This window comes from Papio anubis, chromosome 14 (genome assembly GCF_008728515.1).
Source record: "Papio anubis isolate 15944 chromosome 14, Panubis1.0, whole genome shotgun sequence".
NCBI classification, from domain to species: domain Eukaryota; kingdom Metazoa; phylum Chordata; class Mammalia; order Primates; family Cercopithecidae; genus Papio; species Papio anubis.
The window spans coordinates 92,894,851-92,919,068 of NC_044989.1; the positions used below are offsets into that span (position 1 = coordinate 92,894,851).

General features: G+C 40.4%; 1 protein-coding gene across 3 annotated transcripts in view; it reads left to right on the forward strand.

Moving 5' to 3' along the window:
- The window catches only part of NPHP1 (nephrocystin 1), a 69,046-nt gene extending 49,519 nt beyond the window's left edge, over nucleotides 1-19,527 (forward strand). Inside the window, exons 15-20 of one of the 3 annotated variants that reach the window (XM_003909113.5) lie at nucleotides 2,058-2,134; nucleotides 2,985-3,084; nucleotides 11,090-11,202; nucleotides 13,621-13,694; nucleotides 17,189-17,233; nucleotides 18,800-19,527. In XM_003909113.5, the coding sequence (XP_003909162.3) occupies nucleotides 2,058-2,134; nucleotides 2,985-3,084; nucleotides 11,090-11,202; nucleotides 13,621-13,694; nucleotides 17,189-17,233; nucleotides 18,800-19,072 (682 nt within the window). In that variant the 3' untranslated portion in view covers nucleotides 19,073-19,527. Of the gene's footprint in view, nucleotides 1-2,057; nucleotides 2,135-2,984; nucleotides 3,085-11,089; nucleotides 11,203-13,620; nucleotides 13,695-17,188; nucleotides 17,234-17,562; nucleotides 17,677-18,799 lie in introns of those variants that run through there. The other 2 variants (XM_009184938.4, XM_031655375.1) reach the window with 2 other exon arrangements.
- Nucleotides 19,528-24,218: the final 4,691 nt, after the last annotated feature.

The following is a 24,218-nucleotide window of genomic DNA, read 5'->3' on the forward strand; positions in this document are numbered from 1 at the left end:
CCAATAACTTTTGGGGAGAGGGCCTTTTATGTTGACTTGAGTGCTGTTTAGGCGGTGTATGGAAACAGCATGCACAATCTCATCCTAAGGAGGAGGAAATGGCTCCTAGGGAAGAGGTAGTTTAAAAGATGGTTGCACTAGCTGTCTGCTGGGAATATTCTTTCAGTAATTTCCTATGGTATTAACACATTTCACCATGCCGAAAACAGAGCCTAGTTGTCTTCAAAAAGGGGGAAAGTTAAGTCCAGAGTCCAGAGGTCCTCTGTGAGTCTCCACCCTTCCTCTGTAGGTGGGACACTGAAATCATAGTGGCAACCACGGTAAATGATTTAAACTTTAAGATCAAAAGGCAGACTGGAAGCAAATACTGCAATATGTACAGAAGAGTTAGAAGACCATTATCCCTAATATAAAAGGAACTCTCAAAAATGAATGAGAAAAAGATAATCCATATTTTAAAATGGAGGAAAAGAAAGATCTAAATCTAGGATATAAACAAGAAATTCAAGAAGGGACACAAATGGGCAGGCAGTAGGATGGTGATTAAGATCCCAAATTTGGATTATAAAATTTTGGGCTCCAGTCCCAGCTCTACCCGTGTAACTGTAGGTGGATTTCTTAACATTTCCAAGTCTGAATTTCACCCATCTTTAATCTGGAAGACTGTAATAATTCCTACTCCAAAGGCTTGTTGTGAGGATTAATTTAGATAATGCACCTTATGTGGCCTCCTTGCCATTGGGCAGAGGTAGTAGTCTTGACTCTACAAGTCCTTTGACATCATCCTGGAGGGTGCATTACCCGGGGTGCCAGGTTTCTTGTGATTGTTATTTGCTTTTTTTGTTTTTGTCTTTTAATATGCTCAGGGTTTTTAGTTGTGCTTAGTGGAAGAAATAAGGAATTGTATATCTATTCCATCTTTCTGAAAGTAAAGTCACAGCTATTTTTTTAAATGAGATAGAGCTCTGTGTATTAATATAGACACATTTTCAGTGTATTAGTATATGGAAAAAGTTGCAGAATATTTTGAATACTGCGACTCCACTTTTGTTCATTACAGTCTCAGCACTTTGGGAGGCCTTGGCGGGAGGATCACCTGAGCCTAGGAGTTAGAGACCAGCCTGGGCAACATGGTGAGACCCTGTCTCTACAAAAATAAAAAAATTAGCCAAGCATGGTGGCACACGCCTGTAATCCTAGCTACTCAGGAGGCTGAGCTGGGAGGATTACTTGAGTCCAAGAGGTCGAGACTGCAGTGAGCAGTTTTCATGCCACTGCGCTCTAGCCTGGGTGACAGAGCGAGATTCTGCCTCAAAAAAAGCAAAAACAAAACAAAGCAAAACTGTTCCCAGAATTTACTTCTGAGGAGCAGAATTGAGAAGGTGGTGCAGTACAATTAAAGGGCTCTTTTACCTTCTTCTTTCTACACTTAGTATGTGACTTCAAAAGAAAAGCATGTAGTATGTTTGTTTTGAAGCATGTGTTAGTTTTGAAGTTCACCGTGTTTATACATTTGTTTGCATTTTCATAGAAAAAGATAGGGCAGGAGATTAACCAAACTAGAGAAGAAGGCATGGGGCGGGATTTTTTCACTTTTTACTTATCATTCCTCTGCCATTCAAACTTTTTATAACAATCTACATATTACTTTTATATTTTAAAAATAATATAAGTTTATAATGGCCTCATTTCAAATGATGATTCAACACATTTGAAAAATACATTAAAAAACAATCACTTGTCATTAACATAAGTCATTAAGGTCTGAACACTTTAATGACTTGAATTAATTTTTCTCATTTTCAAGGAAAAATGTATTTTCTACAGTGCATAGTTAGGAAAGATAATTTTCTGCAGCTTATGATTAGGAAGAAAGACTGTTTATTAGCCCAGATAGTACCTCATGGAGGGATCAACAATTATTCTTTTCATTTACCAATGAGGCATAAATGAAATGTCTGTGAGTATATTAGTGCTAAAAAATATTTAACTACTGACTCCAGTGTTGTCTAAATGTCCACAGCTTCTATCTGTCATTGTATGTTATTCTTTTATAGAACTTATGAGCTTTTCTTGAATGGTGGTACTCCTTATGAAAAAGGTGTTGACGTGGACCCTTCAGTATCCAGAAGAGGTATGGCTCTCATGTGTTGTCTTCCTTTCCTTAAAGATTGAACGAATAGAAGCATCCAAGAGGTAGCTACATTCTAATAAGCATAGCATTTTTTACTTGGATTCACTCTTTTAAAAATATGTCATTTCATATAAAAATTTTAATCATTTTTAAGTACTTATTTCTTGGTAACACATATGAGACTCTAAGAAATCATGAAGAATGAAATCATGAAGAATGAGAACTAATGGATTAGTTCCTTCTCACTGACCACTGAACTGATACTTGTGACTAATACAGAGACTGCCTATTGCTAGGTCAAAGGATGCAGACATTTGAAACACTAATATGCATGCCAAATTGCCCTCTAGAAATATTGAGCATCTTTTACTATGTTCATTAACCAGGCACTGTGCTAGATAATGGGAGAATGAAGAGCAAGACTGATATGGTCATTGCCTCATGGGGCTCAGAGCCTGGCAGATTTGGAATTCCATTTCCACTCCTCAGCCACCCCTCTACTTGTTTGGTGATTCAGGACACGCCACCTCCGCTGCCCCCACAATGCTATTCCTGCCTTCTTGGAACAGAAAGGAGTTTGGGGTCTGGGATGCAGTTGGTTCTACCTGGAGTCAGATATGCTGTTTTCCTTTGTAATCTGGCAGCAGTAATGCTGTAACTCATCTGGTTTAGCAAACAATCCTGTGCCCTTAGGGAGGTCTCTCAGCTCATTTAGGGTATATGGGTGACTCCGGCCTTTCATTCAATTCAGTACTACTGGGTGGTATATTTTCATGAAATACTTGTTTTATTATACTCACTGTCTCAAGTACTTAAAGTTTCATGAGTTATTTTTGATTTTTCTTAAAAGCACATGGCAGTGTTTTCTACCAGATGATGGCAATGAGAAGGCAGCCTCAACTTCTAGTGAAACTGAGATCCTTGAACAGAAGATCGAGAAATGTATTAAGGTTAGTACCTGCTTTTACCTGTGCAGTGAATTTGGGATCATTCAGCACGTGGAGACCATCTCTGCTTTTGGCTTCTCCTCCTATTTAGCCATCTATTGTTATAATAGTTTTGTCCTCTTCAATTCTCCAAAGGTCAGAAGGGAAATGGGTTACAAAGCTGAAATTAGCTTACTCTTCTATTTACTAGTTAGCTCTTCTAACCAAATCTGTCATTTCAGCTCACTAGTAAATAGAAGACTTGACTAAATGGGGCTTACCAATGCATGATTCTACCCTCAGGGAACTTTTTTTAATGTCAGGTTTATTGAGATATAATTTACATGCAGCAAAATTTACTCTTTTTAGTTTATAGTTCTTTGTGTTTTGACAAATGTATACTGTCTTGTGATTACCACTACAGTCAAGATAGAGAACTTTCCCTCACTCTAAAAAGTTATCTCATGCCCCTTTGTAGTCAGCTCTGTAGCCCCAGCCTCAGGCAGTCACACCTGTTTTCTTTCCCAGCAGTTTTGCTTTGTCCAGAATGTCATGCAAATGGAATCATAACACTCGGGAGCCTTTTGAGTCTGGCTCCTTTCACTTAGCCTAGTGCATTTGAGACTCACCCATGCCATTGCATGTGCCAGTAGTTTGTTCCTTTTTGTTCTAAATAGTACAGACTGTCCCTGACTTACTCAAGATTTTTCAACTTTACCATGGTGCAAAAGCAAAACCCATTCAGTAGACACTATATTTCAGTACAGATTCAGTGAATTACATGAGATATTTATACTTTATTACAAAATAGGCTTTGTATTAGATGATTTTGCCCAACTGTAGGTTAATGTGTTATCAGCATGTTTAAGGTAGGCCTATCTAAGCTCTGATGTTCAATAGGCTAGTTGTAGGCTGGGCATGGTGGCTCACACCTATAATTGCAGCATTTTGGGAGGCCGAGATGGTAGAATTGCTTGAGGCCAAGAGTTCAAGACCAGCCTGGGCAACATGGCAAGACACCATCTGTACCAAAAAAAAAAAAAAAAAAAATTAGCTGGGTATGGTGATGCACACCTGTAGTCCCAGCTACTTGGGAAGTTTAGGTGGGAGGATTGCTTGAGCCCAAGAGGTTGAGGCTGCAGTGAGCTGTGATGGTCCCCCTGCACCCCAGCCTGGGCAACAGAGTGAGACCCTGACTCAAAAAAAAAAAAAAAATAGAAAAGGCTAGGTGTATTAAATGCATTTTCCACTTACGATATTATTTTCAACTTATGATATTTTCAATTTATGATGGGTTTCTGGGGACATAACCCACCATAAGTTGAGGAGCATCTGAATTCCCTTTGATAGATATACTACAATGTGTTTATTCATTCACAAGTTGATGGGCATTTGGGTTGTTTCTAGGTTTGGGCAATTATAAATAAAGCTGCTTTAAACATTTGTATACAAATTTTCTGTATGTGGATATATGTCTTCATCTGTCATGGGTATAAATGCCTAGGAGTGAGATTACTGGGACGTATGGAGTTTAACTTTATAAGAAACTACCAAACTGTTTTCAAAATGACTGTACCACTTTGCACTCTCATTAGCAATGTATGAGAGTTCCAGTTACTCCATGTTCTTGACAGCACTTGATATGATCAGTTTTTCTGTTTTGGCCATTTTAATGAATGAGAGTAGTGGTTTCTCATGGTGTTTTAAATATACATTTTTCCTCAGGGAGTTTGTAAACTAATAAAATCTCAGATCTGTCAGTTTCTCACTCAGTACCCTCCTAGACTAGTCATTTAACATCTCTGTCAGGGTCTTAATGTCTATATCTTTAAAATGGACATAATAATATCAACCCCATAAAGCTGTAATGAGGTTCAATGGAAAGAAAACATATAAAACACTTAGCCAGTATTTACAGTGTGTGGCACATAGTAACTAACACAATAGTGTTAGCTATAATTATTTACTACTATAATTGTCTTATATATAGATACATGTAAATATAAAGCCAGGTAGATGGTGCTATATCATAAAATTTGTTCAAATGAAGATGTGTAGCTGGTAAAATCAGGACATTTGAAATCACCTTTGAAGGACTGGGAAGATACAGAGGAAAGGAGCTCCACAGAGGAGACATGAGGACAACGGGGGGAAGGAAGAGCATGGCATGGGACAGAGACTGTTGCAGTTGAACTGTCCCACCATGACCTGCTCATCGCTCACAGATTATTAAGAAGTAGGGAAGTCAGTGAAGACTTGGCATGCTCCTCTGAATGGTTTTTCTCATTCCAGATCATAGTCTTAGCTTAAATATCCCTTGTTCTTACCACTACTACTGAAATTTATTTTATAATTGTAGTGTTAACAGTTCAATCTTTCAATAGCCATTAATAATGTGTTTGTGGGTAGTATTTACTCTCTTAGCTTTTTTCCCCCTTGGATGTTCATAGAGCCTGTAAATCCTCTTTTTTGGCCAGTCTTTCCTTGGAAAATTGTTATTTTTCAAGATTAGAAAGAAAGCAGCACAGTAGTAGTCTTTGTGAAAGAAAAGCCAAATCTTGTTTGGCCCCATTCTTCCCGCATCTTTGGCCTCCCCACTACTCATCTTGTTAATAAGCTTCCAAGAGTCCGGAAGCACTCCCATGCATGTCTTTCAAGTACAGCTCTTAATAGTGTTTCTTTGGCCCCAAATACTGGTTTTCAGATACTTTGTATGACCTCAAGATCAAATTGGACTGTGTGGTGCAGAAGTTAGCAAGGCAGCCGCTTCTTCTTAAGCAGTGAATGCTCTTCTGTATGCTGGGTTCTTAAAGGTCCTGTGTCCTTGTCCTCCATACCTCAGGACTGCGTCATTTGTTTCATTACAGTACAGAATAGGCACCCGAAAAATGTTTGTGAAATAATTTCAAAGCCGAGCTCTCCCTGCTAGTGTAAAAGTATACTCTTCAGGACCTCCGCACAGCCTCCACCTGTCCCTGGCCTCCCTCTGCCTCATCTTGGTGTGTGCTCTTCCACAGAGAGACTTGAGTACTGGCTTGAAATTGCCTCTCCACTTTGCATGACCCCAAAATATATACTCCTGGGAATTTCAAACGTGAGTTGGGACACACTGCTGGTGCAACTCCAGGCTGGCTTGCACAGAAACCAGCTCATGGACAGTGAAACCAGAGGCCCTGAGCCTTGGTTTCATAGTCGGGGGGCGGGGTCGGGCTGTGCTGTGGGTTCAAGGTAAGAGGCTAGGCACCAGCCTGTGCCCTTTTGGACATCACTGAGCCTGAGCACCCTGGAGGTGGAGACTGAGGCAGGACTGATCCACTTCAGCATCCTCTCTTCCCCTGACCTGAAACCTTCAGTGGATGGGAGAATAAGACAGGTAATGACACCAATAGTCCTTCTCCTCCTCTCCTTCAAAGGCCCGCCCCACCTCCACCTTCACCCTCCCTTCTTTACAAATTTCACCTTTGTATATGCAAACTTCGCTGCTCAAAGGAGAAAGGACAAGGGCTCTTTCCATGATGTCAAAGGACATAAGACAATGGAGACAAGGCCAAGGGCAGAAAGCCTAGTTAGAGTTTGCATTAGTGCCCATTTTTACCCAGTGCCCTTGCTGTTTGCCTTTACACTGCCCTCTTTGACTCAGCCAGCAGTCCTACACATGTGTATCTTTTGGATATCAGGAATCCTGTGAAAATGTGAATTATTCAGTGTAGACCAATGGCACCAGAGTCCTGCTCACGGGTCTTGGCAGTGTCTACAAAACTCTCTTGTTTTGTAGAGTCAGTTGTGATCATGGTGACCTTGTCAACATAAGAAAAAGAGAGCAAATAGATGCTTCAGTTTCACCAAGATTTGTCTTTTGGAGCTGTTTTTCGAAAGGGTTGAACTTGATGTGATTTGAACAAAGGCATGTGTATAAACCCCTGAGGAGGGAAAGCCCTGAATTTGACTTCAGATTTCCAGTGCATGAGTTCTGAATATCAAGAAACCCTGATCTGTAGAAGTAGGTTGCGTGTGTGTGTGTGTGTGTGTGTGTAAATTTGCTATAAATTCATTATCCTTTTTTTTTTTTTGACGAATTCCATCTTTTTTTCTCTTTTACTTTCCTTGTATTGTTGCTAAAAATAAATAAGGTAATAATGTTAGTTGCTTGAATGCTTGAGGCCCATTCATTGTGTTCATTGAAATTTGCCACCAGAATTTGCTGGTCTACATGTGAATTCAAGAGGAAGGATATTTTTACTTGCTTAATTCAGCTAACCTTTAGCAGCCCAGAACTTTCTAGTCATCTTAAGTTTGGGAAAATCAGATGCTTTCCCTAAAGAAAATCTAATAAAGGGCAAGCAGTGTTGCTTCATGTTGTGAGAAGGTGCCGGAAGGAAAGGAGTGCCCACACTGGGTGGACCAGTGCCTGCCAGGCAAAGCAGGCAGGTCTACCAGAAAAGGAGAGGGCCAAGCAGAAGAAAGGAAGTTCCCACCCCTTTCCCTGGCAAAACCATGGCTGTTCTTCATCATGAGCCCTGAGCTGGGCATGCAGCTGAAACACTGTGCGGTGGGACCGTGGACCAACGGGCAGAGCATGAACATGTTGTTCATGAACTAAGGTTGTTCTGCTCCCTGCTCATGAACATGTCCATGGTCCTGGAACAACCCAGAATCACAGCCTGATCCCTGAGAAAGCATGTGGTGACACTGAGGCAGCTGAAATGGTCCCCTGCCTCCAGTCTTTAAAATGTAGGTCAAATGTGTACAGGATCAGAATTTAGCCGGGTTGGAAAAAGACAGTTTCTGACTTTATGTATCAAATGCTGTATATCAGTATAACTGTGCTAAGAGAACCTGTATTATATTTTCAGATGCTTCTAGAAATTCAGGATTTAAAGAGTGGTCAAGGATACCTCTTTAATTCCATGAAACTTAATTACTTGTGGAATCCATTGCTCTTACCTCAGAACAGTGGTCACATTCATTCTGTTCTCTTCCAGCAGGCTGCAAGACTGATTATTAGCTCTGTGATGATTTTCTCTTCTAAAAATATAATCTTAGGAATTAAGATAAAGGATTAATTTACAAAAAGATCTCTTTTTAAATCTTTGGTGGTTTTTCTCAGCCCAAAGACATCTTCCTTTTTGATAGAAGATGCATTTCATTAATAAATTTGACTTAGTCATGGTGTACAAGCTTTTTAATGTGCTGTTGAATTCACTTCGCTACTATTTTGTTGAGGATTTTGCATCAATATTCGGGAATATTGGCCTGTAGTTTTTTGTTTTGTTTTTTCTTGTAGTATTGTTGGCTTTTTTACCAGTGTAATTCTGACCTCATAATGAGTTTGATAGTGTTTATTACTCTTCAGTTGTTTGGAAAAGTTTGAGGAAAATTGGTGTTAATTCTTCTTTAAAGGTTTGGTAGAATTTTCCAGTGAAGCCATCTGATGCTGGGCTTTTCTTTATCAGGAGATTTTTTTTATTACTGATTCAATCTCCTTACTTATTATTGAGATTTTCTCTTTCTTTGTGATTCAGCCTTATTAGGTTGTGTGTTTCTAGAAATTTGCCTATTTCATTTAGGTTATCCAGCTTGTTGGCATGCAACTATTTATAGTACTCTCTTACACATTTTTTATTTCTATAAAATCAATAGTAATATCCCCTCTTTCATTTCTGATTTTAGTTGAGTCTTTCTTCCTTAGTCATTCTCACTAAAGGTTTGTCAGTTTTGTTCATCTTTTCAAAGAACAGACTCTTGCGTTCATTGATTTTTCTCTATTGTTTTTCTATTCTTTATTTTGTCTGTCTCTGACCTAATCTTTATTATTTCTTTCCTTCTGCTAGTTTTATTCTTCTGGTTCCTTAGGGCATAAAGTTAGGTTGGTGACTTGCGCTCTTCCTTCTTTTTTAATGTAAGTATTTATATCTATAAATTTCCCTCTTAGGACTATTTTCACTATATCTTATGTTTTGATATGTTGTGTTTTCATTTCATTTCTCAAGAAATTTTCTAGTTTCTCTTGAGATTTCTTCTTTGAGCCATTGGTTGTTTGAGTGTGTTCAATTTCCACATATTTATGTGTTTTCCAGTTTTCCTTCTGCTTTTGATTTCTAGTTTCATTTCATTATGATTGAAAAAAGATACTTTGTATGATTTCAATCTTTTTAAATTTATTAAGACTTACTTTGTGACTCAACATATGGTCTTTCCTGGAAAATTATCTCGTGTGCACTTGAGAAAAATGTATATTCTGCTGTTGCTGGGTAGAGGGTTTTGTAAATGTCGGCTAGATCCAATTAGTCTACAGTGTAATTGATTCTCTGTTTCATTGTTCTATACCTTATCAAAAGTAGGATATTTAAATCTTATCTATTATTATAGATCTGTGTATTGCTCCCTTCAATTCTGTCAGTGTTTGCTTCATATATTTAGGAGCACTGATGTTTGGTGCATATATGTTTATAATTGTTGTATATTCTGAATTGACTCTTTTATGATTGTACAATATCTTTGTCTCTTGTAACTTTTTTGGGGGCTTGGAGTCTATTTTGTCTGATAGTAATATGGCTAAACATGTTCTCTTTTGGTTGCTATTTACATGAAATATTTTTTTTCTGTTCTTTCACTTTCTACCCATGAGTGTCCTAAGTCTAAAGTGAGTCTCTTATAGATAGCATATAATTAAATCTTGCTTTTTTAGTGCATCCTGCCAATCTATATCTTTTGATTGAGGAGTCTAATTTATTTACATTTAAAGTGATTACTAATAGAGAAGGACTTACTTTTGCCATTTTATTACTCATTTCCTTCTTATCTTATAGCTTTTTTTGTTCTTAATTTCCTCCCTCACCGATTTCCTTTGTGTTTGATTTTTCATAGTGACAAATTTTGATTCCCTTTTACTTTCCATTGGAAAATATTCTATAGCTATTTTCTTTGTGGTTACTATGGTATTACATATAACATCCTAAAGTTATAACAATCTATTTTAAACTAATACCAACTTAACTTGGTATTACATATAACATCCTAAGGTTATAGCAATCTATTTTAAACTGATACCAATTTAACTTCAATATTGAATTATTTTCTATTTTTTAGCCCTTACTATATACCAGACACTACATTAAGCACTCTGTACTTACTTCATTTGTTGTTGTTGTTGTTTTGTTTTGAGACAGAGTCTTGCTGTGTCACCCAGGCTGGAGTGCAGTGGCACGATCTCGACTCACGGCAACTTCCACCTCCCAGGTTCAAGGGATTCTTCTGCCTTAGCCTCTGAGTAGCTGGGATTACAGGTGCCCACCACCACACCTGGCTAATTTTTGTATTTTCAGCAGAGATGTGGTTTCACCATGTTGGCCAGGCTGGTCTCGAACTTCTGACCTCAAGTGATTCACCCGTCTCAGCCTCCCAAAGTGTTAGGATTACAGGTGTGAGCCACCGTGCCCAGCCCACACTTACTTCATTTTAATCCCTTTAGTAACCTTCTGAAATGCAAGTATTACTATTGGTATCCAATAAATGAGGAAACCAAAGCACAAGGAGATTAATTAATTAATTTAAAGTCACATAGCTAAGAAGTGACAAAGTCAGGACTTATTCCAGGTCTGTCACACCCTCCCATGTTCCACCCAGTACTGTGAACAGCCTGAATTTGTATTTCCTCTGCATTCGCCAAATCAGGCATGGCAGCCACATGCCCTTGTTTAAGCTTGTGACTGACTAGTCCCCTTCTTTCCAAAACATATAATTAGTGGCTTCCCTTTTTTATTTGACATTTAACATCAGTATATATGCTAACATGGAAGCACAAAAATGGCAACGCAGAGTTGAGACTTGAAAGTGTAAACAAATAAAAAAAGTTATCTGAAATATAATGTGGCCTACTTGTAGTAGAAATTTTTCTTTAAATAGTTAAAAATGTGTTCCAGTAATGAAGCAAAATTTGGGACTGTTTATTAAAGTAATAAACATCAAAACATTATAGGTTGGATTGTAGGGGATTGTCTGATGAATACATGTTTTTCTTCTTTAATAGTCTACTGCCGGAAACATTAATTGGAAGTATGTGTTCTGTTCACTTGTTGATATTTTATCGACAAATTCTTGGAGATGTGCTCCTGAAAGACAGGATGAGCTTGCAAAGTACTGGTAAGTGGGCTTTGCCGTTTCCTTTTGTGCAGTGATGCTTCATGCTCTGAGTAAATGTAACCTATACCATCTTGTATCTTCTGTTCCTGATTGTGACTTTTGGAATAAAATATTTAGAACAGCATTGATGTTAATATGTTACTTATGGGACATCCTCGGATCCAAAGCATTGAGCTTTGTGAATTCAACACATATTCAGTTCTTTCAAACATATGCATTTTCACATTTCAAATTCTAGAGGTTTGAGATCCCGAGTCAGATATAGGCATATTTTCCTTTAATGTCTCTGAGTTATCTGTTTTTTCCCATGTGTTTGGTGTGCACATCATCATTTTGAAGAGAAACCAAACTCAACCAAAATAGCTGGTCCTTAGTGCATGAAGTGTAAGTATCAAATGGATTAGTTTAAATTGGTGAATCCAGATACGGAGTATTTGGGTGTCCTATGTACTGTCTTTATTCTTGAAACTTTTTTGTACGTTTGAAATTTTTACCAAGTAAAATGTTAAAAAATAATTTTAAAAATCAATGAGTTGCCATACATGATCGAACCTACAAAGAGAAATGCATGTGTTATAATAATTGCCTCCAAAAAGAAAAATGGTTTAATTTTATTGGCTCTTCTTTCAATTAAGTAAATCAGTAACCAGATATGTACTGAGTACCTGGTATGTGCCAGATATTATGCTAGGCCCAGTGGTGAATGAGACAGGCATAGGCGTCCCAGACCTCAAACACATAATTACATGAATAATCCATTCCACCTTTTTGAAGTAAGTGCAGTGAAGGAAAATATGCAACGAGAGCATGCACTGGGAAGACTTGATTAATGTGTAGGGCAAGGAAAGGCTTCTTTGAGTGAGTAATATTTAACAAAAGATGTGAGAGAGGAATTAGACCTATGAGGGAAGTGTGTGGGGAAGGATTCTTTCTGGGTGGAGTGGCCAGCATGTCTGAAGACCCAAGGAAAGAAGACATGCATGTGTTGGAGGGCTTGAAATTGAGGCAGGCCAGTATGGATGGAGCAGAGTGAGTGAGAGGCTTAGCACTTGTGGACAAATAACATTCATAGGTAGAAGTCCTCTCCCAGGGACTTATCACCTGCACATATAGGTAGAAGTGGAACTCAAAGGCAGAGAAGCACAGAAAGTTCCCAAGGAATCATTATAACTCTAAGGGGGAGGACAGGTAAGCCTTTTAATCACCATTGCCTTTGAATTCATTTTGATGACTCTTGAGAAACTTCATGAATGATATGACTTCTTAAAGAGGATAAGGCTTGTTAGTTTTCCCAATAGGTAAGAAGTTTACTCAGAATTGTTGACTTTGTTTGAATTTAATAATTAGAATAAAATATCCTAATAATAGCTAAAGAATGAATTTTTCTCTACTGAGGACACCTGATTATAGAATACTTTGCCCTTGCCATTTCAAAAGTGTCTGCTCTGGTTTCAATGTGTCTCATCTAAGATTCATATGTTACCCATGTAATGGTATTGAAAAGTGGGGCCTTTGAGTGGTGATTAGGCCATGAGGGCTGTTGCCTTATAAATGGGATTAGAGACTCTTACAGAAGAGCTTGACAAGGGAATTTGTCTCACCGTTTTGCCTTCAGCCACATGATGATACAGTGTTCCTCCCCTCTGGAGGATGTTGTAAGATGCCCCTTACCAGACACTAAATGCCATTACCTTGATCTTGGATTTCCCAGCCTCCAGAACTTTGAGAAATAATTTTCCTTTGTTTATGTTACCCAGTCTCAGGTATTCCACTACAGCAGCGCAAACAGACTAAGACATGTCTTTCCTGGTGTGCTTTTTTTCTCAGAATTTTCATGTGCCATTATCTACTGTGAAATGTCAGTATTCTCCCCTGCTGTGTTTGGTCATATGGCCAGAATCCTCAATTCTTAAGTTTTCCAATTTCACCTACCACTGTTTGCCGGCTCCAGACACAAGTTTGTGTCCTTCCCTGAGCCCTAGTGGACTGGAATCAGACCTGAGCAGCAGTCCCTCTGCCTCCTTTCCCCCAGTGCTTCCTGGTTTCTGCTCAGTCTCCCAAGAGCAGGGCTACCTCTAAGAGGAAGATTCCTTTTACCATGCCACAGCCATAAGGAAGAAAGAGAAGTTGAAGAAAAACACAGAACAAAATTTTCTAGTCTTATTCTGTTCAGAGCCTCCTTGCCCTCACTCTAAAAGCTCCATTAATTTGGTACAGGAACTCACCGGGATATGGGTATAGGGGCAAATGATGGTTGAAGGGACAGCTTTGAGCTCTCATAGAAGTCAAAGTGTGTAGGATGTGTTATCAAGAAATCATTTGGCACAATAATTTTCATCTGAATATTTTTGTGTCTATTGCAATAAAATCCATTGAGTGAAGTTTGCATAAAATTCTTTCTGTTATTTTGCATTTCAGATTTAATTAGCCATCCCATGCTGGCCACCTTCCCCATGCTCTTGGAGCAGCCTGACGTGATGGATGCCCTCAGGGTGGGTAGCATGCATTGCAATGGAAACCTGCTAGCTTATGGAAGCAGTTACACACTCTGTGTTAATGAGTTCTGTCATCTGGTCTAGGCCCTTTTTTTGTTACTAGGATGATGTCTCCCAATCCCTGTCCATTGTCTAGTTAACTCAGTCCTCATCTTTCCCATCTTAGCATGAATTCCCAAGGGCTGCCTTCCCTGACCCAGGTAGCAGATGGAGTGCCTGCTGTGTACACTATTGTAATCTTATGCCCATTTTTTCCTTGACTGATTGTGTCCTAAGAGCAAAAATCCAAAATGGTCTGTAAGATAAATCAATTGAATTTCTGGGGGAGAATCAGGGCATGCACATCATCTTTAATTTAATTCCATGTGTGCTGTTGCTGTCTGAAATAACTGTTGGGTGTTAAACCACATGAAATCTCCAATTTTCAGCTATTTTTGGCCTCTCTAAGTGGCAGTTTCATATGGTTTAGCCTAATACATCAGGGTCAACAAGTAGAAGAGCTGTATGCATGCAAGGCAGATACACAGGTAACATCACAAGTGCTATGGGGGAGGTATAACCCAGGACCTTGAAGATTTAAAGAAGGCAGCAAAGAAGGATCCAAATTATGTTTCATTAGAGAGGTCCTGAATGAGAGAACCTAATAAAGGCCAGGGCCAAGAGGATTTTGACCTGCTGAGATGGGGGTGAAGACATTGCAGGTGGAAGGGTTAGCATGAGCAGATATTTGAGGCAGGAAGGAATAGAGCTGACAGTCCAGCTTGGCATGTCAGATGCAAGTAAGGGAGTGGTTGGTAGATGGGCAAGGTGAGCCTGAGTCTCGGTGTGGGGCTGAGGGCGGTGGTAGGTGGTGGGTAACCCTGGAAGGTTTCCTCTTTAGGCAAACTCTGCCAAGTGCAAAGAGGCAGAACATATGCAGGAGGGAGGTGAGCATATTAGGGGTGACTCCTGCTGCTAAAAAAGAGGCCATATGGGCCTGACAGCAGAAATGGAAGGAGGGCTCAGTCATCTCCAAAGATTCTTATTAGACTTTGAAACCAATTCATATGCTAGCTTGGCTGGGTTGGGGGTTGTCAATAGTAATAATGACAATTTTCAACAGAGATGTTTAAGAAAATGTTCATGGTGCATATGATCTCCTGTAATTTTAGATAGGTTCATCTAGCACTATAGCTAGATAATGCAGAATTTCTCTTTCTTCTGTAAAGTCACTAGTTTCATAATAATTATTCATTATACAGAACATATATATACACTGATTCATTCAACAAAGATTTCACAAGAGCCCACTATGTATTAATATAAGGCACTGTGCTGGCCACAGGAATATTTCCCTAGGTGTGTAACAGTCAGGAATCTGCACCTTGTTCTTAGGAAGAACCTTAGGAACCCCAATCTAGTCTAAAATCTGCATTTCCCTAATGAGCAGACAGCTCAGAGACGTGCAGTGACCTGGCCAGCCATGGAGCTCAGCAGTGAACCAGTCAGCGCTGTCCCTGCAGGTCAGCTCTGGGTGCACCCGGAATGTGCCACAGGCTGCTTGAAGGCACGTGGGTAAAGTTGTGCACATGTTATTTAGTGAAAAGACCCCATTTGAGCCATAATAAGTATAAATATATATATATTTATATACCTGCCTGTGAAAAGATTTGAAAGAATATATTCCAGAGAGGTATCAGTGAATACCTCTGGATCTTGGATTATTTTATCTACATTTTCTTAATTTTTTCACATTGAGTTATTTGTATAATGATAATTTTGAAAAAGAAAGTGGTGGTTTCTACACTCATGAGCCGCCTTCTCTCCATGGCATAGTGTGTTACTTAGGAGAAGCTCGACTGTGCTGTGGTGGTTAGCACAGTTTTATTTCCCACCCATGGTATGTATCCAGCATGGATCAGTGGAAGACGCTGCTCCACAGTCACCCAAGGGTACAGGCTGGTGGAGCCTGCGCTGTCTCACAGCACCATCTGGAACAAGTAGCTACCTCTGTTGCCAGTTTTCCTTCAGAAGAGGAAGAATGGAGAGTTGTTCTTGGGCTTTTACTGCCTTTGCTCCAAAGGGGCCTGGGCCACTTCTGCTCAGATTGCTTGGCCAAAACCAGTCATACAGTCCATTTAACTTCAAAGGAGGTATAGTCTTCTTTTTCCAGAAGAAAGGAAGTGGATCTTGGTGAGGTAATAGTGTCCCGTAACATGTTTACTATTCCCAGATGAGTAACTCTAAGTGAAACATCCTACTGTTTGCTGGTGGCTTCATGAAAAATAAGGTAGGACATTGACATGTAACTAACAAAAACAGACAAATTTTACCAAACACTAAGTCCAAATTTGCTAAGTGATATTCACGTTAAGCCATATTATTAGGTTGGTGCAAAAGAACTGCGGTTTTTGCCATAAAAGTAGTAGCAAAAACCACAATTACTTTTGCACCAACCTAATAAAATTTAAAATGTACAGCATGTGAGCCTCCTAGTGTTTACTTACCTAGCACAGTTCAGTTTGTGGATGACATTTTAATAATAATAAGAATGACACTTGGCCTGTTTAGTAAAACACTCCGGTTCTGTAAGGGTCCTCTTCAAACTCTAAGGACCCATAGGCACAGCGATTAATAGGGTGGAGGACCATAGTCCCCTCACGTGGTAATAGGTATGAACATTCCAAAATGTTCTCATGAGTGGCATAGTCTGTTATCTCCTGCCGAGAAACGCTCTGTCAATGCATCATTTATTTTATGGAGAATCTCCTTATTGGTGCCATATGTTATATTCATCCCAGGGCCTCCCTGCCGAGAAAGGTCTGATGCTTTCAGGTTACCTATGATATCAGGTGCCAACAGGAGGATATCTACCGACATGCACAGAACCCAGACCCTGGAACAGGCAGTCGTGAGACTGGTCATGTTCCACCCACGCGTTCAGTTTGCCAGGAACTGGCACAGCGAAAGTCTTAAATTCATGCTCTTGTGGGACTAATTTAACTCTGGGGTTTTTATTTATTTGAGGAAGTTTCTGTGAAGCCTTGTGGACAGATTAGAAATATTTACTTACAAAATTGTACTTCAATCTGTCTCATTCTGACCATTGTCATCATCATGACAGAGATAATTTTAGAAAAGTTTGGTATTTGGCAATGTTTTCTATTTTCATTACTGTCTTACTTGGAAAGCTTAATACTATTTTATTATTCAGGTGCTGTGTTTGTATAGTTTGCGTGAATGTGTTAGTGTTTCACTTATTCTATTCTCAAGTTAGTTTTGATTTATAATTATGGGTTTCTACATCATCTTTCACAGATACATCTTCCTAGTCATTCTGGTGCTGGGTCGTTTGCAATAGATGCCTGATTACAGATTCACTTCTTGCTTGTGTAGAATCTGTACAGCATTTTTAACCCTGTCCATAAGTTTATTTACAGAGTAAAGTTGCAGAAGTGTTGTGAGGACTTATTACTACTTGGACTAATATAATATCTGTGTTTGCTCTTTAGAGTTCATGGGCTGAAAAAGAAAGTATGTTAAAAAGATCAGAGAAGGTAATATGATTTTCCACACTGAACTTCATATTTGCAGCACCTGGTGTTTGCTTGCCCATTCGAATAATGTCTCTTTTTTAGCAAAAGTAGCCATAGTCACAATCCCTCTTAACCAGGGAAACTGTTTCATTATGGCTGCAAAAACACATTCCAAAAGGGTTATGCATGGTCGTTAACTAATGTGAGAAGGAGCACTTGTTCAGGACAGCCATTTCAGATTACTGAATTTTATTTAAATAAAGGGGAAGTTTCTAAGCCAAAGTCTCTCAATTGTATATGAAATTTCTTTTATTTTAAAAAACTTCTCTACCTCTCAAAGCCTGTATCAGGTAGAGAGAAGGAAAAAAAAATGGCCTGAGCTGTACCATATATTGAAAACAATGCATTGCTCCTGCTTACATTGCTATAAAATCATGGTAATTACCAATCTGAACTTGCTTTAATCCGTGAGTAGTGGTTTGACTGCTCTCATCCAGGATTTGGCAAATGGGAAGGGCCAGATGGAAAATCTTTTTGGCCTTTCAGGTCTTATAGTCTCTGTCACACTACTCAGCTCTGGTGTTGTAACACAAAAGCAGCCACAGACAATATGTAAATGACCAAATGTGAGTGTTTTCCTATAAAACTTTATTTATGAAAAGAGGTGGCAGGCCACATTTGGCCCACAGTCTATACTTTACCAATCCCAATCTAAAGTATTCATTATCTACAAGGAAAATGAAATAACAAATGAGCTGGAAACCCTAAAAACTGGGAAACAGTTTATACATTGTATCCTTATTTCAGCCTCCATTTGATCAGTACCATCTACATACATGTGACTTTGCCAAAACTGTCAGGCTTAGTGCTATTCTAGTACAGCAGCCTTGGGCCTGTAGACATTGCCCTCATGTGGACATGTGTGGTGGAATGGATGATATCTTTGTGTAGACTCTGCTGCCTGTGGACAGCTCTGCCCTCAGCTTGCTGTGCTCTCTGAGATTCCCACCATGGCCTGTGGGCATCGGGGGTTGACATGGGTACAGCTATTGTACCATTCTTCTCGGGGAAGGGTCTGACATCCTCATCACCAAAGGACCCCTCAACCTTCATCCCAGGCATTGCTGGTAATAAGCCAACAACTCTGGATCCCATGCAGAACACCGGCTACAATTCTCTTAGATAACATGACAGTTCTCTCTGATATGCTGTCAGTAAGTAGGTACAGCTGACTTGGCATTGTTTTAGTTATACTTACCTGTCACCACACTGGCGTCACCAAAATTAGACTGCAGCACCTTGACAGAATGTTGAGACACCCTCCATGGAGCTTAGGAGACACCCTGGGCTCGTGGAGCCACGTAGAGGCTCTCAGGGAGAACTGCTCCGCTGGACTCTGTGTAACTCTTGCGCGCTTCCACTTCTGAAGCGCCATGTCCTGCCCCAGCAGTTGGCTCAGAGCCCATACCTGCCAGGCACTAATGGCACCCTCCATCCTACCTCTTAGGTGGCTTTTAGTTAATAGAGTTCATAGACTTTAACAATTTAAAAATAACCATGTTATTTGTGGGGGTGGTGTTTTCCCAGAGAGACAAAGAGTTCCTGAAGTCCGCGTTTCTCCTGGTTTACCATGACTGCGTGCTCCCACTTCTCCACTCCACACGCCTACCCCCATTCAGGTGGGCAGAAGAGGAGTCTGAGACTGCACGATGGAAAGTTATCACTGACTTCCTTAAGCAAAACCAAGAAAACCAGGGTGCTCTCCAAGCTCTGCTGTCGCCAGACGGAATTCATGAACCTTTTGACCTTTCAGAGCAGACCTATGACTTCTTGGGTGAAATGAGAAAGAATGCAGTGTGATGGTGGCAGCCTCTAGCCCTCAGCTTCCCACGGAATCAGATGGATCCTCCACGATTACGTGAATAAAATGATGGAACCAAAAATCACTGTCACTTTACAACTGAGGTTTTACTCTTTTCTTTCTACGGACCATATTTTTAAATAAATGCTTATGCAATAATTTAAATATTTTTTAAAACCATAAAATAAATTTTTATAAGGAATACTGTTATATCTAAATTTAAACAATATTTTTTCAAAAACAGCTACTCAAGTTAATGGTATAGATTTCTATAAAAGCAAGATTTTGTCAAAAACTAAATTTATGATTATTCAAGAAAGTGAAAAAAACAACCCACAGAATGGGAAAAGATATTTGCAAATCATCTAACTGATAAGGGTCTAGTATCCAAAATATTTAAATTTATGAGTGTTAATAAAATGTATCTTGTTCAATGAAGAGGAAGTTAAAGTGATCCATTTGAGAAAGTTGTATCATTTAATTCAGTCTGATACTTGAATGTGATTTACCCTAATTAAGTACAAAAGCAGAATCGCTTTTGCCTTTTCAAATCAAGAAAATAAGTGCTCTGTCAGAAGAACAAAAACAGACTTTCGGGCACTGGAGACTGGAGTTGATTCACCCTTTCAGAGAAGAAGGATGAGGTACTCAGGTTTTGTTGCATTTCAGATAAACTTGTGACTGCTGGTAAAATGTCCCAAGCCTTTCCTTTTAGTGATAAATAGTAACAGCCTGCGTTAATTGAGCACCTACTGTGTGCCTGAGCATTTCTCATTAACCCGGTTAATCCTCACACCTGCTATAGGAGATGGGTACTTTTTTTTTTTTTTATTACTACTGAAGGCCAAATAGGTGAAGTAATTTGCCTAAGGTCACAGCTAATAAGTTGCATAGCTAATATTCCAAGTAAAGATACCGTGTATAATCTTCTACAGCCTAAGATGTTCTGCCTCGTCAGTGCAAACCTTTTAGAATTCCATATGAAAATAAAATAGGAGAAAGAGTTTAACCTAAATAATTAGAATCCCATTAGAGGTACTTTCTTTTGATGGCATGCTGCCTTAAAAGAGCCATTTATTTTTAGAGATCTGTCATATTATGAAACTTCTGGGCTATCCTAACTAACATCCTAAACTCTTAACCTAAATTTACCTTGAGCCCCAGTCTCAGAAATTAACATGGTATGAAAGTGTTTCCAGACCAGGCACAATGGCTCATGCCTGTAATCCCAGCACTTTGGGAGGCCGAGGTGGGTGGATCACCTGAGGTCAGGAGTTCGAGACCAGCCTGGCCAACACTGTCTCTACTAAAAACACAAAATTAGCTGGATGTGGTAGTGCGTGCCTGTAATCCCAGCTACTTGGGAGGCTGAGGCAGAAGAATTGTTTGAACCTGGGAGGCGGAGGTTGCAGTGAGCCAAGATTGCGCCATTGCACTCCAGCCTAGGCAACAAGAGCGAAACTCCGTCTCAAAGAAAAGAAAGGGTTCCCAGCCACAAATGTGACAAGTGAGAACTGGGCCTTGGAAGAGAGATTTCATTCTCCAGGAACTCATTTCAGGAGCTCTCTCCCTGTGCGTGCCCTTCTGTCCTCAACCACACAATACAAAGCTGAGTGTGGCAAACACCTTCCTTTTGCCAATCAGCTGCCTGGGCACACTTACAAAGTGGTGCTCCCACTTCTCTAGCACCGTGGCCCTCCCCAGCTCCTGCTCCCAGGGAGATAGTTTTGCCTTTCAAATGGAGGTGGTAAGTGTGGACAGAGACTTTTTCCTACTCCTATTGAGTTGCCTCCTCTTACTCTTAGTCCCCTGCAGTCCTGTTTTTGAAAGAACATGAGCCCATGTCACTCCTCACTGTGAAAGTCATTCCTCTGTAGAAATGACTTTTAATTTCTAAGCTCCACGTTTTTATTTTTTATTTTTATTTATTTATTTTTTGAGGAAGGTCTCACTCTGTCACCTACGTTGTAGTGCAGTGGTGCAATCACAGTTCACTGTAGCCTCGACTTCCCCGGGCTCAGGTGATCTCCCACCTCAGCCTCCTGAGTAGCTGAGAGCACACACACGTGCCACCATGCTTGGCTAATTTTTGTGTTTTTTATTGTAGAAACAGGGTCTCACTATGTTGCCCAGGCTGGTCTCGAACTCCTGGACTCAAGCAATTCTCCTGCCTCAGTCTCGCAAAGTGCTGGGATTTCAGAGCCACCATGCTTGGCCATCTTTTTATTTTTTTTAACCATTTGGCTTATTCTTAGTGTTAAGCCAGGGGTGGGGCATTTTGAGTGAAAGAAAATGCCAGTGCATTTCTTTGAGTGCATGTACAACATGAAGGAAGAGAAGGCTTTTCTTAGATTGCATTTTCCAAGACTGTCTTCCATGTTCATTTGAGAATGTGTCATGAGCTGACAAATGTGGACAACTTCATAGCTTCTGACACATTAGGAAAGTATAGGGACACCAGAGAAAAAGCTTAAGTGAAGCTTATGCCAGAAAGTGAGGTACATACGGAAGGGGGAGACCCGGGGGCGTGGGCATTTCTGCCATTAAGAGACTCCACCTTCTCTTCAGTCAGTGGAATCTTTTTTTTTTTTTTTCAAACAACAAAATCTCTGTGCTTTGAATGCCACTTACTGGCTTCCAAAACAGGAAAAGGTTGTCAGGGAGCCAAAAACATCCTGGAAATGAGTCCTCATGGGTCTGTGTCAAGGAGAATGACTTCACAACTCACTGAATTAATAGTAAGTTGTGGGGGGCGGGCAGCAGCAGGGTGACCAGCAGACCTTTGCCGAGTGACCACATGTGCCCACCTGTGAGGCCAAGGGGACTCACCACACCCGAACCATGGGAGGGCGGGCAGGGTGGGGTGTCTGAACTGTAAACTATGTGGCCCACTCCTCCCCACCTTCCCAACCTCTTAATTGGTTGAGTGTCATATTCTTCAGGTCTGCAGAGGTGAAAAATGTTGCAACTCGCTTGCCTGGGTGCTTGGAATGAAAGTCTAGGGTCAAAGGCAGATATTAAAGAGCAGGTAGAGTCTGTCTTCAATGTTTAGGATCTCATATGCAAGGCCAGAGCAACTCACATAAAACCAGTTGAAATACATAACCCTGTGTACAAATGGAGCAAGTTTGACTTGCCAACCCAGTAGCAGTTGGGAAACTATCAGTTTAACAGAGGAAGCCAGCAGTGTCCTCTGCCAGTTGAGGGCTTTTTCAATTTGCAGCATTATAGGATATCCTTTGCTGTGAACTGCCTCAGCTTCCTCTTGTGTGAAGCATTCTAAGTTGGGAGGCTTTCTTGGGGTGTGGAGGTGATCAAAGACAGCTGTCCTCTAGCTGCTGTGATCTGTTTCCTCAAAACAAAGAGGCAGAGAAAGAACCTTACTTAGGGCACTTTGCATCTAAGTGTTACAATTGTCCATTCCTCATGTACTTAATAAGTGTTGAGCACCTGCCATGCTCCAGGCACAGCATTGGGCTTTGAAGATATAGTGAGAACAATCCTGGCAAGATCTCTGTCCTTACAATACATGAGGTGGACAGTAATCACCCAAACACAAAAATGAATTCCAACAGTACTATGGCCAGGGCTGTTCATGGCCCTGTGGCAGGCACGAAGTCAATGGTAAGTGTACAGGTATTCCTTCCTATCCTCACTCTCCCTCTCCCAAGGCCACTTTCTGTTGTTGGGGACCAGTTAGATTTAAATACATTTTCAGATGAATCCCTCACTATTTGAACTGCCACATTTACTACCTGAAACTCAAGGACACATGGATTTGGTAACACTGTATCCCTCAACACTCAGACTTGCTCTCTGAATTCTGATATTTGAATGCAGTAACCAAGTCAATTTGGATAAAGAGGGATGGGTATAAAGATAAGTGAATGGGCCAGGCACAGTTGCTCACACCTTTGGGAGGCCAAGGCAGGCAGGGTGCTTGAGCCCTGGCATGCAAGACTAGCCTAGGCAACATGACGAGACCCCATCTCTACAAAAAATCCAAAAATTAGCCGGGTATGGTGGCGCAGGTCTGTAGTTCCAGCTACTCGGGAGACTGAGTTGGAGGATTACTTGAGCTGAGGAGGTTGAGCCTGCAGTGAGCTGTGATCATCCCACTGCACTCCAGCCTGGGCGACAGGGAAACCCTGTCTCAAAAAAATAGTAAGTGAATGGCAAGTGAAAGGCTATGGGCTATACTGTCTCATAGGCAGGAAAATGGAGGTTGAGGATGTTCTGCTCAGTGATGGCTGGTACTGAATGAGGCGTGCAGGTCTGTCTGCAGCAATATAAAAAAATCATTAATGGAGTACGGCTCACACTTGGGACTTTGATAGTGTGTCTGTCATTTAGCCCTTTTCTGATACTCTGTAAGACAGACTGGACCTTAACCTGCTCATTTGCATCTGACTTTGCCCGAAAAGATTAACTTTGCAGAACTTTGTCCTTTCGAAGAGACCATTTTGGGGACTAAAAAGGTCTCCATGCTTTCTGAGCTCTTCTCCAGGTAGGAATCTCTGGATGACCCAGACATTATCCCATTGAGTCCTTCCTTTTTCCTGGCAGCTGTTCGGTACTTGCCCAACTCCAGGGACACAAGAAACCAGACTCAGTTCTGCCTCATGGCTATGAACATTAATCACAGGGTCTTCCTGAGTCTTCTATGTACCCCATTTGAGAGTTAAAGAGACCTTGGTCTGTAGAAATAATAGTTGCAATCTAGTTGTGTCTAGCAGGCCAGAACCAGTGGACATGTGTGTTCTTGCAGCAGAAAAGGGGAGAGCTCTGCTGCTACTTCTACAGTGGGAAGTTACTGTAGTGGACATCTGGTGTTTCTGCTATCCAGCCTCCATATGCTTCTCTCTTGGTAACATCACCTCCACCTTGAGTGTCATTGTTCAAGTCACTGGATGACGTCTCACCAGAAACCATTATTACCTCTCAACTTCTCACTTCCTAAGGTAATAAGTTCCTTTCATCACTAAAGCCAGTTGGAATGGGTTTTTTAAAATATTTGTTACTGAAAGAATCCCAATGGATGCAACTGTCTATTCTTTCCGCCAAGTATCTCTGGATTTCTTCTGGCCTGTCTCTTCCTTTTCATGGAACTAGTAAATTGTTTCTGAAAAATAGTAAAGCAATTTC